At 46.9% G+C, this 15,000-nt stretch overlaps 1 protein-coding gene across 1 annotated transcript in view; it reads right to left on the bottom strand.

Annotated features, from left to right (window-relative positions):
- celf2 (cugbp, Elav-like family member 2) overlaps positions 1-15,000 on the bottom strand; it is a gene marked incomplete at its 5' end in the record, with an annotated part of 209,156 nt that overhangs the window by 125,713 nt on the left and 68,443 nt on the right. The window contains one exon of the mRNA XM_083658685.1: positions 615-811. Within this exon, the coding sequence (XP_083514811.1) occupies positions 615-811 (197 nt within the window). The remainder of the gene's footprint in view (positions 1-614; positions 812-15,000) is intronic.

Raw genomic sequence — 15,000 nt, 5'->3', positions numbered from 1 at the left:
TTGGGCAAGTTACAGTCAAAATGTAATATACTACATATTACTAGTTACTTTCATTTGAAAGTAATACGTTACTTTACAATATTACTGTCTGTGTAGAGTAACTCGTTACTTATTACACTATTTTTTGCATTACTTTTACCAAAGCAACAGCAGCAGCAGAATGAACCATCCCGAAAAATAATTTCAACCGCCTTGAAGTCACTGTAAACAATCCAAAAGTCTAAATGTTATTCTTTTCCTTTGTTATTGTCATCTAGTGGTTAATCGCATAAAAAGACAGAGTTTGATTAGGAAACGATTCTATCTTTTTTAAATATGTGCTTTGATTTAAAAAAAAAGTAACTCAATTTGTAACTTGAGTTACTTGACAAAGTAACTGGTATAATATTACTGAAATCCTATAAGTAATAAGTAATAAGTACTGAGTTACTGCTAAAAGTAATATATTACATGTAATATGTTACTTTTGTAATGAGTTACACCCAACACTGTGTGTGTGCGTGAGTGTGTACGCGCGTGCATGTGTGCATGTGTGTGTGCGTGCATGCATGCGAGTGAGTGTGTGTGTGTGTGTGTGTGTGTGTGAGTGAGTGTGTGTGTGTGTATGTGGGCACCTTTGCTCTGTGGAGGGTTCTGGCTGCGGTCTCGGAGGATGTTGATCTGGTAGACGGCTCCGTAGGGCTCAAACAGCTCCTTCAGCTCCTTCTCCGACCAGGAGCGCGGGATCTGGCCCACGAACATCTTGATGGCGTCGGGGTCGGGCTGGTCCGAGTGCTCCAACGCCCCGTTCATCTTCCCGGCCGTGCCGTTACTGTTAGGAAGAGTGGACAAGAAGGGTTAGAATTCAGTGTGAAATGTGTATTAGCATTCGACCGATATGAATGAATGCGAACCAATGACACCATTGTTGAGTTTCAAACCGCTAGTGTTTCTCAAAATGAAGACCACATGCCCCCTAAACCATATGTCCCATTGCTTCCTGTCCCACATTTTCTCTGTGGCTTTAACGAAGAGGATAAACATGTTGAAGTGATTTTTCTGTTGGCATTTCACTCCTTCAAACATCTGTCATCGCCGGGAACTCTGGAAGAACAGCGCCCTCTTCCTGTTTTGTGCCTTAAAGCGATCCTGCAGTTTTCCCTCCGAATCTGGTACAGTGACTCACAATCATAGACCGCATAACAAATAGGGACATAGCTACTGTAGCTACCCATTGGTTTATGGACTCCTGTTTTGAAGCCCCAATGAAAAGTTAAGAAACTATTGCAACAAGCAGAAGCAGAGAGATGATCTCTGTTTTATTAGCAGATCCTGCGCCCCATACAACACAAGACTACAGGAAATACCATTTATTGCATTAGAACACACTCACCCACACACAGCATCTCAGAGGGGGTCACTGAACTAACACACCCGACTCACCCATGGTGCTAACATTTCAACGTTGTGAAGCAATGTAATTAACATGCAGAACAGCACTATTAGTCGACACATAACCTTGCAGATAACGAACATCACGCATATAGAAAAGGAAGTCCTTTAACTAACCTCCCAAAGCACATTAACAAACACACCTACCCCAGAGCATGCTGGGAACTCCGCCCGCAATATGTTTCTTTTCACCCCCAGCCAATGGCAGATTTTTGGACTTTTCTCTGTCTGGCTGCACGTTCTCTGCTGCTTGCCAACTGCTGTGTTAGCTACAGACTGCTACGTTATTCTTCTACTACAGGAAAACCAAGACTTCTTCTATCCCGTTTACAACAGTCTCCACTTGCACTACTGCCTTGTGGCGAGAATCGTGTAGTGCATTCTCACACACCAAAGTACTTCTCTCAACTCAACTGTTCCAACTGTCTATAGTGAATGCTTTCCACAAAATCATGAACAATGAAGTAAACCAGAAGGAATACAGTTCCACTTTTACCAAACAAACCAAAACAGATGTTCTGCGACAAGTTATATCATCCTGAAAACCCAAATAGTTTAAACTAGTAAAATTATAAAATTTTCTGTCAGTGCAATAAGGTAAATAAAATAAGTTGTTGGTCCTCCATAGTAAACATAAACATTATAAAGACATCGTCCCATATATGTCAACCTGTCACAAGTAAGTGGCTATTTCGGATCACACACAAAAAAAAGCATTGCAACATGCATCAATAAGGCTATTAGTTTATTTAATTACCATTATTGTGAAGGTTCTAACCAGAAGTTTCAATGTTATTCTGGCTCACTTGATGCTGCTTTTGATTTTTTTGCGGCTTCAGTCTGCACGCAAATCGTTATCACAAACGCTGTGTATAAATGCAAAATCAAAGGTTAGAAGGCAATGCCAGTTTGCCATTTTATGACTAGACTGTTGTCATCAACATGGCCTTAGTCCATCATGGGGCACTAAAGCTCTCCATTGAAAGCAATACTAATGAAACGATTTGAGATGGGTTAGCAGCTTCTGGCAGGTTTCACTTCAGATTGTATGGACTGGACTGCCACCCCTGAAGCTGTATGGACTGCCACCCCTGAAGCTAGCCATTTCTAAAAGAACAATATCGACCCAATATATTGACCAACTTATATTGATCTCACCCTAAATGTGTAATATATTTTAACAGCAAGATGGTAGTGATGTATCTGTTCACATTAACATTGCTGTTATGGCCGATAAAAGATATTTTCTGATGTCGATATGATCTTTATAAAAACCATTTGCTAATAATCAAATTTTGTACATACTGAAAAACACATTTAAACAACATGTAAACCCTGTGAATTTGGAGCAGCAATGTTTTTCTTTATTTCCAAAACATTTGGAAAAAGTCCATAAATTATTGATTTACTGCCTTGTTTCCTCTCAATATGAACATTTTGGCCAATACCGATAACATTGCTGTTATTTTGCTCTTTGCACTGATATAAAAAAAAATACTAACATCGTCCGATACAGATATGATTGCCGCTATATCATGCATCCCTACATAGCATGAATCCATATGCCTTTGCAGTGTTTTTCGGACAAGAAATACTACATTGCAGTATTACATCTGTTGTCAATGAGGAGAGGGAGCAGTTAAACAATGTATGTAGAGTGCAGCATGCCATGCCGCATGTTTGCGTGTGAGTGTTTGTACATGTTGGAGCGTTGAATAAGTGGCATGCGGGGTGTTAATGTGGGCCTGTGTGTCGGGGGGGATCAGGCTGAAATGTGGCGCTGGAAACCAGTACAGTACAGTAAGCCTCCTCGCCCACTAACTGGCCACAGATGCTGACAAGCAGTGCGGACTGGTTATGCCTTCACATCTGGAATGCATATTATTAAACAGAGGTGAAGTATTTTCACCCTTTACAATTCCGACCAACAACACTTATCTGCGCGAAACACACTCGTTTGTCCTCGTTTTTGGAATGCTAACTCGCCCTACGCCTTTCTTTAGCTTTTTTTAATGAATGAAGGGCACTAAATGCTTTGCACAGTGAGGCCCGATGGAGAGGAGGATGGCACCTTGGTGGTGTGGATGGCGTTTGAGGACAGCCGTCCACAAACAACAGTATACAGTACACACCGCTGCCATCCAGGCCTGTGCTTCCTTTAAGATGGCCGAAATCCAACGTAATGAAACCAAAGTCTCGATGGCTGTGCTGTTTTATTGCTGTACTTTTCCTTTTGTTATTGTCTGCAGGAGAGCGAGGGGCGAGGGAGCATTATCTTAAGAGGCAAAAACATAACAAAGCCCTGCCTTGGTTAGCTGACAACACTAATACCACCCTATAAAGCTCACCGAGAGAGAGAGAGGAGGGGGGGGGGGGCAGGGAGGGAGAGATATGGAGACAGACTGGGAGGGAGTGAGGGAGAAAACACATCCAGACCTTTGAACACGGGCAGGGAGAGAGAGATATGGAGACAGACTGGGAGGGAGTGAGGGAGAAAACACATCCATTCCTTTGAACACGGGCAGGGAGAGAGAGATATGGAGACAGACTGGGAGGGAGCGAGGGAGAAAACACATCCAGACCTTTGAACACGGGCAGGGAGAGAGAGATATGGAGACAGACTGGGAGGGAGCGAGGGAGAAAACACATCCAGACCTTTGAACACGGGCAGGGAGAGAGAGATATGGAGACAGACTGGGAGGGAGGGAGGGAGAAAACACATCCAGACCTTTGAACGCGGGCCATCCATCTTTTGCAGAAACAGCCGAGGCGTTCGGCAGAAACGCCCAATTCTTTAAAGGACTTAAAGGACATGTCAAATAAAACGCCGGCGCCGGAGAAGGAGTCAACGAGGCAAGCCCGCGCTAACAGTCTTCGGGGCAACGACCACTCCTCGCTAAGCTGTCCGATAAATTGCGGGAGGGCGGCGGCCCCCTGCGCCCAAGGGGGGCGGCCCCAGGGGAGGAAGGGGGGGGGGGGGGCGGGTTGCAGGAGTTACTGCCCCTATCACCGACGTTCAGCCACATAAAGCACGGATGCCGAGATCAACGAGTCGCTCCCTGGGTTCACACTGGATGCCTGCAGCAGCACGCCTGTCCCTACGCCTTCTGACACACACACACACACACACACACACACACACACACACACACACTCACACACAAAGCTGATGTGTTTGCGAGGGAGACAATCGCTCATTGTTGGCCGTTGGTGCCGAGGCATGTGGGTATTGGACGAGTCCGCAGGGAGGAGATACAATAGCGGAGGCCATTCCAATAGTGCATCCAGGACCAGTGTTGGGCAGTAATATACAGTAGTACTCTGTCATATTATTACTGTAATACATTACCTTTCCCAGTAATGAGTCGTGTAAGGGATTACAATTTCCAAACAGTTACTAATCCAAGTGACTTCAAGTTACTCCATTACTTTCTCCAGCGCTACCACAGCGCTAAAACGAAGTGTAGAGATACTGCAGGTCTCGCTATGCAATGATACTGCTGCGCCACAACGCAATTTATTTATTGATTTATTTTCTATGGGGGTTTTTTCCATTTTTTCCCTCACTTTCTCCCCAATTGTACTTGGCCAATTTTTCCCCCTGTGAGGGAGGGTCGCTGTTTCACCCTCTGCCGATCTGGGGAGAGCTGTAGACTAGCACCATGCTTCCTCCGAGACATGCGCAGTAACCAGCCACTTCTTTTCACCCGACAGCGGGAGTTTCACCGGTAGGACGTAGCACATAGGAGGATCACGCTATTCCCACCAGTTCCCTTCCACTCCGAACGGGCGCCCCGACCGACCAGAGGAGGCGCTAGTGCAGCAACCAGGACAAATACCCTCAATCCGGCTTCCCTCCCGCAGACACCAGCCAATCGTACCTGTATGGACGCCCGAGCAAGCCGGAGGTAACACGAGGATGCAAACCTGCGCTCCTCGTGTTGGTAGGCAGGGAATCTACTGCTACACTACCCGGACGCCCCAAAGCGGTTAGTTTTTTGTCCGAAGTAGGCAGATAAACAAAAAGTATGCAATTTGGCTGATTGTTGACTCCTCCTGTAAGGTTAATTATTGTTCCAATAGAGTGAATTTAGTTCTAAAAGGAGCTGAGGTCATGTTTTCGGAAAGTAGCGAGGGGGGTAGCGAAAGCATTATAGTCATATAACGAGTAACATACTGCAACTAATTACTTTTGATACCAAGTAATGAGTAATGGAATATTATAACTTTTTTAAGGAGTAATATGTAAAGAGTAACTCATTACACTTCCCGAGTAGCTTGCCCAACACTGCATCCGGGACACTGTACACCCTGAGCCCCCTCCCCCGGCCCAACCCCCATTCACTCTCCCTGCCAAGAGCCCCTGTGCGATTCACTTGCCACCAGCCACTCCACCGGCCACAAGGCTTATGAGCGGTCAGGAAGCTGCCTCTGTGTAAAGAGCGGTCAGGAAGCTGCCTCTAACGAGCGGTCAGGAAGCTGCCTCTGACTGAGGGGCGGCCAGGAAGCTGCCTCTAACGAGCGGTCAGGAAGCTGCCTCTAACGAGCGGTCAGGAAGCTGCCTCTAACGAGCGGTCAGGAAACTGCCTCTAACGGGCGGTCAGGAAGCTGCCTCTAACGGGCGGTCAGGAAACTGCCTCTAACGGGCGGTCAGGAAACTGCCTCTAACGGGCGGTCAGGAAACTGCCTCTAACGGGCGGTCAGGAAGCTGCCTCTAACGAGCGGTCAGGAAGCTGCCTCTAATGAGCGGTCAGGAAGCTGCCTCTAACGAGCGGTCAGGAAGCTGCCTCTAACGGGCGGTCAGGAAGCTGCCTCTAACGAGCGGTCAGGAAGCTGCCTCTAACGAGCGGTCAGGAAACTGCCTCTGTGTGATGAGCGGCCAGGAAGCTGCCTCTATCTCCTCTTGTCCAGACTTGGTTTCAAGGAAGAAGGTGACTCTCCTCAAAGGTACAAGCAATGAGCACTTCTTTCCATCGCCCCTGCAGCCAAGACTGACAAGGTGTTATTGCAGGCAGGGAGAGCTGGATTGTGTGTGTGTGTGTGTGTGTGTGTGTGCGCGCGCACACGCGCGGGCATGTGTATGTGTGTGTGTGTGTGTGTGTGTGTGTGTGTGTGTGTAAGCTCGGCAGGAGAGTGTCCTGGGGCTCGGATTAAGTCGTTGAGTGGATCCACTCCTGCCATAGCCTCTCCATCTCCTTCTTCCCTCTTCTTCTCCCCCTCGCTCTCTCTCTCAATTGGAGCCAATTGTTTGCCTTAATGGTTTAACTATTGCTTCCATCACTCCAGTCTCCCTGCAGCACAGAGTCATGACTGAGGGCTGAGCTACAGTTTGTGTAGTGTGTGTCTCCCTGCAGCACAGAGTCATGACTGAGGGCTGATCTACAGTTTGCTCCAACCTTACAGTCACACCTCAGACCTCCTCTGTTAGTGCTTATCCACTGCTCCAACCTTACAGTCACACCTCAGACCTCCTCTGTTAGTGTTTATCCACTGCTCCAACCTTACAGTCACACCTCAGACCTCCTCTGTTAGTGTTTATCCACTGCTTCAACCTTACAGTCACACCTCAGACCTCCTCTGTTAGTGTTTATCCACTGCTTCAACCTTACAGTCACACCTCAGACCTCCTCTGTTAGTGTTTATCCACTGCTTCAACCTTACAGTCACACCTCAGACCTCCTCTGTTAGTGTTTATCCACTGCTCCAACCTTACAGTCACACCTCAGACCTCCTCTGTTAGTGTTTATCCACTGCTTCAACCTTACAGTCACACCTCAGACCTCCTTTAGTGTTTATCCACTGCTCCAACCTTACAGTCACACCTCAGACCTCCTCTGTTAGTGTTTATCCACTGCTCCAACCTTACAGTCACACCTCAGACCTCCTCTGTTAGTGTTTATCCACTGCTCCAACCTTACAGTCACACCTCAGACCTCCTCCGTTAGTGTTTATCCACTGCTCCAACCTTACAGTCACACCTCAGACCTCCTCTGTTAGTGTTTATCCACTGCTCCAACCTTACAGTCACACCTCAGACCTCCTCTGTTAGTGTTTATCCACTGCTTCAACCTTACAGTCACACCTCAGACCTCCTCTGTTAGTGTTTATCCACTGCTTCAACCTTACAGTCACACCTCAGACCTCCTTTAGTGTTTATCCACTGCTTCAACCTTACAGTCACACCTCAGACCTCCGTTAGTGTTTATCCACTGCTCCAACCTTACAGTCACACCTCAGACCTCCTTTAGTGTTTATCCACTGCTCCAACCTTACAGTCACACCTCAGACCTCCTCTGTTAGTGTTTATCCACTGCTCCAACCTTACAGTCACACCTCAGACCTCCTCTGTTAGTGTTTATCCACTGCTTCAACCTTACAGTCACACCTCAGACCTCCGTTAGTGTTTATCCACTGCTCCAACCTTACAGTCACACCTCAGACCTCCTTTAGTGTTTATCCACTGCTCCAACCTTACAGTCACACCTCAGACCTCCTTTAGTGTTTATCCACTGCTCCAACCTTACAGTCACACCTCAGACCTCCTTTAGTGTTTATCCACTGCTTCAACCTTACAGTCACACCTCAGACCTCCTTTAGTGTTTATCCACTGCTCCAACCTTACAGTCACACCTCAGACCTCCTTTAGTGTTTATCCACTGCTCCAACCTTACAGTCACACCTCAGACCTCCTCTGTTAGTGTTTATCCACTGCTTCAACCTTACAGTCACACCTCAGACCTCCGTTAGTGTTTATCCACTGCTCCAACCTTACAGTCACACCTCAGACCTCCTTTAGTGTTTATCCACTGCTTCAACCTTACAGTCACACCTCAGACCTCCTCTGTTAGTGTTTATCCACTGCTCCAACCTTACAGTCACACCTCAGACCTCCTCTGTTAGTGTTTATCCACTGCTTCAACCTTACAGTCACACCTCAGACCTCCTTTAGTGTTTATCCACTGCTCCAACCTTACAGTCACACCTCAGACCTCCTCTGTTAGTGTTTATCCACTGCTTCAACCTTACAGTCACACCTCAGACCTCCGTTAGTGTTTATCCACTGCTCCAACCTTACAGTCACACCTCAGACCTCCTTTAGTGTTTATCCACTGCTTCAACCTTACAGTCACACCTCAGACCTCCTTTAGTGTTTATCCACTGCTTCAACCTTACAGTCACACCTCAGACCTCCTCTGTTAGTGTTTATCCACTGCTCCAACCTTACAGTCACACCTCAGACCTCCTCTGTTAGTGTTTATCCACTGCTTCAACCTTACAGTCACACCTCAGACCTCCTCTGTTAGTGTTTATCCACTGCTTCAACCTTACAGTCACACCTCAGACCTCCTTTAGTGTTTATCCACTGCTTCAACCTTACAGTCACACCTCAGACCTCCGTTAGTGTTTATCCACTGCTCCAACCTTACAGTCACACCTCAGACCTCCTTTAGTGTTTATCCACTGCTTCAACCTTACAGTCACACCTCAGACCTCCTCTGTTAGTGTTTATCCACTGCTTCAACCTTACAGTCACACCTCAGACCTCCTTTAGTGTTTATCCACTGCTCCAACCTTACAGTCACACCTCAGACCTCCTTTAGTGTTTATCCACTGCTCCAAAGTTACAGTCACACCTCAGACCTCCTCCTTTAGTGTTTATCCACTGCTCCAACCTTACAGTCACACCTCAGACCTCCTCTGTTAGTGTTTATCCACTGCTTCAACCTTACAGTCACACCTCAGACCTCCTCCTTTAGTGTTTATCCACTGCTTCAACCTTACAGTCACACCTCAGACCTCCTCCTTTAGTGTTTATACACTGCTCCAACCTTACAGTCACACCTCAGACCTCCTCCTTTAGTGTTTATACACTGCTCCAACCTTACAGTCACACCTCAGACCTCCTCCTTTAGTGTTTATCCACTGCTCCAACCTTACAGTCACACCTCAGACCTCCTCCTTTAGTGTTTATCCACTGCTTCAACCTTACAGTCACACCTCAGACCTCCTCCTTTAGTGTTTATCCACTGCTCCAACCTTACAGTCACACCTCAGACCTCCTCTGTTAGTGTTTATCCACTGCTCCAACCTTACAGTCACACCTCAGACCTCCTCTGTTAGTGTTTATCCACTGCTTCAACCTTACAGTCACACCTCAGACCTCCTCCGTTAGTGTTTATCCACTGCTTCAACCTTACAGTCACACCTCAGACCTCCTTTAGTGTTTATCCACTGCTCCAACCTTACAGTCACACCTCAGACCTCCTCCTTTAGTGTTTATCCACTGCTCCAACCTTACAGTCACACCTCAGACCTCCTCCGTTAGTGTTTATCCACTGCTTCAACCTTACAGTCACACCTCAGACCTCCTTTAGTGTTTATCCACTGCTCCAACCTTACAGTCACACCTCAGACCTCCTCCGTTAGTGTTTATCCACTGCTCCAACCTTACAGTCACACCTCAGACCTCCTTTAGTGTTTATCCACTGCTTCAACCTTACAGTCACACCTCAGACCTCCTCCGTTAGTGTTTATCCACTGCTCCAACCTTACAGTCACACCTCAGACCTCCTTTAGTGTTTATCCACTGCTCCAACCTTACAGTCACACCTCAGACCTCCTTTAGTGTTTATCCACTGCTCCAACCTTACAGTCACACCTCAGACCTCCTTTAGTGTTTATCCACTGCTCCAACCTTACAGTCACACCTCAGACCTCCTCCGTTAGTGCTTATCCACTGCTCCAACCTTACAGTCACACCACAGACCTCCTCCTTTAGTGTTTATCCACTGCTCCAACCTTACAGTCACACCTCAGACCTCCTCCTTTAGTGTTTATCCACTGCTCCAACCTTACAGTCACACCTCAGACCTCCTCCTTTAGTGTTTATCCACTGCTCCAACCTTACAGTCACACCACAGACCTCCTCCTTTAGTGTTTATCCACTGCTCCAACCTTACAGTCACACCACAGACCTCCTCCGTTAGTGTTTATCCACTGCTCCAACCTTACAGTCACACCTCAGACCTCCTTTAGTGTTTATCCACTGACGTTGTGGTTGACAAATGAAACAAGGAAAGGAAATCTAAGCAGTGTTTTACTGATAAAAACAACAAGGAAAGCCCACCGGGCTTAGCTGATGAAGAGCAAACGGAGTGGCAATGAGCTACCTGGACTACATGAACAGCTAGCGGCTAGCTTATTCCCACTATCTGCCTCTACACAGCTGGAGACTTCAGGTCCCACAGGCAGCCAGATAGGAATGTGGTAATAACAGACAGGGTGTGTGTGTGTGTGTGTGTGTGTGTGTGTGTGTGTGTGTGTGTGTGTGTGTGTGTGTGTGTGTGTGTGTGTGTGTGTGTGTGTGTGTGTGCGCGTGCGTGCGAGTGTGTGTGTGTGTGTGTATGTGGGGGGGATGGGGGGGGGGGATGCATGCAGATGAGCCAGGTCTAGGAGTAAGCACAGCTCAGAGCACAGCATGGTCTCCCTCGGAAACAGGCGCACACGCACACGCACGCATACACGTACATGCGCACACATGCACGCACGCACACACACACACACACACACACACATGCACACACACACATGCATACCCGTACACGCGCACACACGCACGCGCACACACACACACACACACACACACACACACACACACACACACACACACACACACACACACACACACACACGGGCTGGCTGAGTTGATCCCCCTGCTGTTTGTCCCTTCTGCTCTAAAACACATGGGCAGAATAACATGTCAGCATTGTACGTTCCTGCAATCCCAGCCTTTTACAGATACGTACAATCTCAACGTCAACCTGAAACAAAACTCTGCCTTTTACGTTTCTGCAAACCTTCAATCTTTGAAAGCAAGCACTGATAGATTTACAACGTTAAAAGCAAATAAAACAACTTCACCAACTTTGGTTATGGTTATTATATTAAATAACAAAAAGGCTGGGGATCGAACACGGCCCTCTGGTGTGAAAGACACGCGTTTACGCCCTCCACCCACCCCACCCCACCCCACCCCACCCCACCCCACCCCACCCACAACACCCTTACTGACCACCGCACAGACTCACGTATAATGTTGATATGCGCGTTTTGTTCAGTGGCGATTTCGCATTAGGGGCAAGTAGGGCAGTGCCCCACCAGATGGCGCTGTGGTGCAAGAAGCTCGCATCTGACTCGCAACTGAATCGTATTTTTATATTAATACAAAGTAGTGATGCAACTGTGAATTTGGTGTCTATATAAATTAACTTTACGCACAATCCATATAGTGCTGTTTTGGAGTAATTTCCTTGTGTGTGTCTGTTTCTGTGTGCTTGGCTCTGCTCGCGCTGCATTTCCTGCATATGGGGCAGGCCGGCGCTCTGACCCACCGTTGCCATAGAAACAACCACGAGACATGGCCTGTCACCTGCCAATGTTGTATTGGGTAAAGGGGCAGAGATGATGTTGCCCCAATGTGTGAACTCCTGACATGAACTCCGCCCAACAGGTGTGGCCGGACTGGCCGCGAGGTGTCCACCCGCTATGCCGACCACCCGCAATGCCGACCACCCGCAATGCCGACCTTAGGTTTAGGCGTGGGGGGTGGGAGAGGTTAGGTTTTGGGTTAGGGTCTGGGGGAGGTTAGGTTTAGGCGTGGGGGTGGGAGAGGTTAGGTTTTGGGTTAGGGTCTGGGGGAGGTTAGGTTTAGGCGTGGGGGTGGGAGAGGTTAGGTTTTGGGTTAGGGTCTGGGGGAGGTTAGGTTTAGGCGTGGGGGTGGGAGAGGTTAGGTTTTGGGTTAGGGTCTGGGGGAGGTTAGGTTTAGGCGTGGGGGTGGGAGAGGTTAGGTTTTGGGTTAGGGTCTGGGGGAGGTTAGGTTTAGGCATGGGGGCTGGGAGAGGGGAGGTCGGAACAGCGGGAGGTCGGAACAGCGACATGGAACCGGCCGCGAAACGTCATGTGACGAGGAGAAAATAAACAAACCAAGGCTAAATACTGTGAAGTGTGTTTTAATTTAGCCTACTACAATGAATCGCGTAGTAGACTATTTGTTGTCTGTACGGTTTAGTATGTTGCCGTTGGAAGAGAAATTGGAAATAAAGCGTTTATAGGGCCACACAGACCAGAAGATTTCGTCATGCTTCAGCCTGGGGATAAAGTGAATGCAAGGTTTGTACATTTACTCAATGGCAATTTTGCTGTGGTTTTGCTGTGTGCTGTGTGTTTTGCGTAAATATGCACAAGCTCCATACCGAGCGCACCCGGACAAATATGAAGTGTATTTAGTTTTGGAATATTTCTGCTCCTTGGCACTCAAATCACAGTCATATGCCTCCCTACCATAGATTGGCTACATCTTTTTTGTGTGATGGTGCGTGGTGACGTGACAACATAAAACTGCCCCTCCAGAAATGTCAGGCTAAAATCGCCACTGGTTTTGTTGTTGTTTTACTTTAATTTATTTGCACACTTTAAAAACAGAAGCGAATAAAAAATGCAAACAAGAAAATAATGTGCAGGTAGAGACAGGAAACCCTAGATGGGCTTATTCAGGGTCTGGACCTCAGAAAACTAAATAATAACAATCCATACAAAGTATACAAACAAGAGACGTATCTATCAGCTAGAAATGATTTGGTTAGTGCTGGTGCGAGGCGGATCAGTGACTCCAACTAAATGTGCTGACTGTCTTGGAAAACCCTTTTGGATTTTCTAAACTGCCTTACCGGTTTGAAGGAGGGAGTGTGATGTTGGCTGTGAGTCAACTTTACGATGAGCAATTTTCCACCCACCTTGGATAATATATAGGCAGCATATATACTGTATATATATATATATATAGGGCACACATACTGTGTATGTATATATATACACACACACACTGTATGTATATATATACACTGTATGTATGCATATATATTATATGTATGTATATACACACACACGCACACGCACATGCGCGCACACACACACACACACACACACACACACACACATCAGTATGTTCATTATCGCCGCTCCACAAATGTATAGGAGCTTTAATGAAGCCAGCATCTGTGGACATGCCAACTAAAATAACTTTGTGTGTGTGTGTGTGTGTGTGTGTGTGTGTGTGTGTGTGTGTGTGTGTGTGCGCACGCATGTAGTGGGATTGCCTTTATATATACAGTGTATATATGTGTGTGTGTGTGTGTGTGTGTGTGTGTGTGTGTGTGTATTCGCGGTTTCCATGGCAACGTGGCAGCGCATGCGACGCGGGGAAACGATCAGATAAATGTCACAGCAGCTAATGAAGCTGCACCGGTGCCCCCGCCGACGCTCAGCTAGCGCCGCGCTAACGAGCTACCCAACACCACCGCCTGCTAATGAGAGGAGACACATACACACCTACACACCGGAGCCGCACGCACAGCACACACACACACACACACACACACACACACACACACACACACACAGTGTGGAGAAGACACATCGACACAAGGCACACACAGTTATGAGCGAAATGGGTTTCATTTCGCTCATTTCTCATGTCTCATATTTTTCTGCATGTATAAAACATTGAAGAGCCCCAAACTATTTCCTGAGGAATAAAGCTGCCATGTCAGAGATGCAGAGCTGTACTGAGATCAGTGGAAAATACAGCTATCCTCATATGGATACTTTCATGATATTGGCAATTAATGACAATATAAAACTTTTGCAGCAGCAGGAAAAATGCCCAATGACAATGCTAAAATGTTTCTAGACATAGCAGCAAGAGGACCTTTGGTATATTCTGTTGTCTGTCAATAAGCTAATGTAAAGAAAGGAGGAAGTGTGAAGTGTTGTATTACACAAAATACTTTTCAAAAATGTGCATGTTCCTTGATGAATGAGGCCCACTGAAAGCAAGTGTGTATGTGCGTAAACATAGAAAATAGAAAAGTTGCAAAAAGAAAAGTTGAACCCCAGTATTACTCATTGCAGTCGCCCACACACACACACTCACACACACACACACACACGCAAACACACCAGGCTCGCATTGCATAGTATTCTCGAGAGCTTTGAGAAATCAGCGAGGTGAAGAACAGGAGATCCGGTTGGAGTGAGTCACGCCGACAGCGGAGTTGAACTGTGAACCACAGAACAGCACTATCTACAGTCGTACCGCTAATCCAGCTAAGCCCCTTTGGAATGGAGACCTTCTGATCCGGTGAAACACTTGAAATGTATATTGGAAGCACCAGAGGCCACGCCTTTTTCCAGATGAAAACAAACACATGCATGTATACACATGCATTTCCAAACACCTTGCACCCTGCTTTATGTATTCTCTGTATGAAACACCCTGCACCCTGCTTTATGTATTCACTGTATCAAACACCCTGCACCCTGCTTTATGTATTCACTGTATGAAACACCTTCAAGGAAATTCAAACAATGGTGCACGAGCACCAGTCTATTCTCACATTTCCACATTGTTTCTCTCATCTTCATTCATTATAGCCTATAGGTCCTCCTGAATGTAGCTGCATCATTATAGCCTATAGGTCCTCCTGAATGTAGCTGCATCATTATAGCCTA

Source organism: Poromitra crassiceps (assembly GCF_964638095.1).
Source record: "Poromitra crassiceps genome assembly, chromosome: 2".
NCBI lineage: Eukaryota > Metazoa > Chordata > Actinopteri > Beryciformes > Melamphaidae > Poromitra > Poromitra crassiceps.
This window is presented reverse-complemented; position numbering and strand designations above follow the sequence as displayed.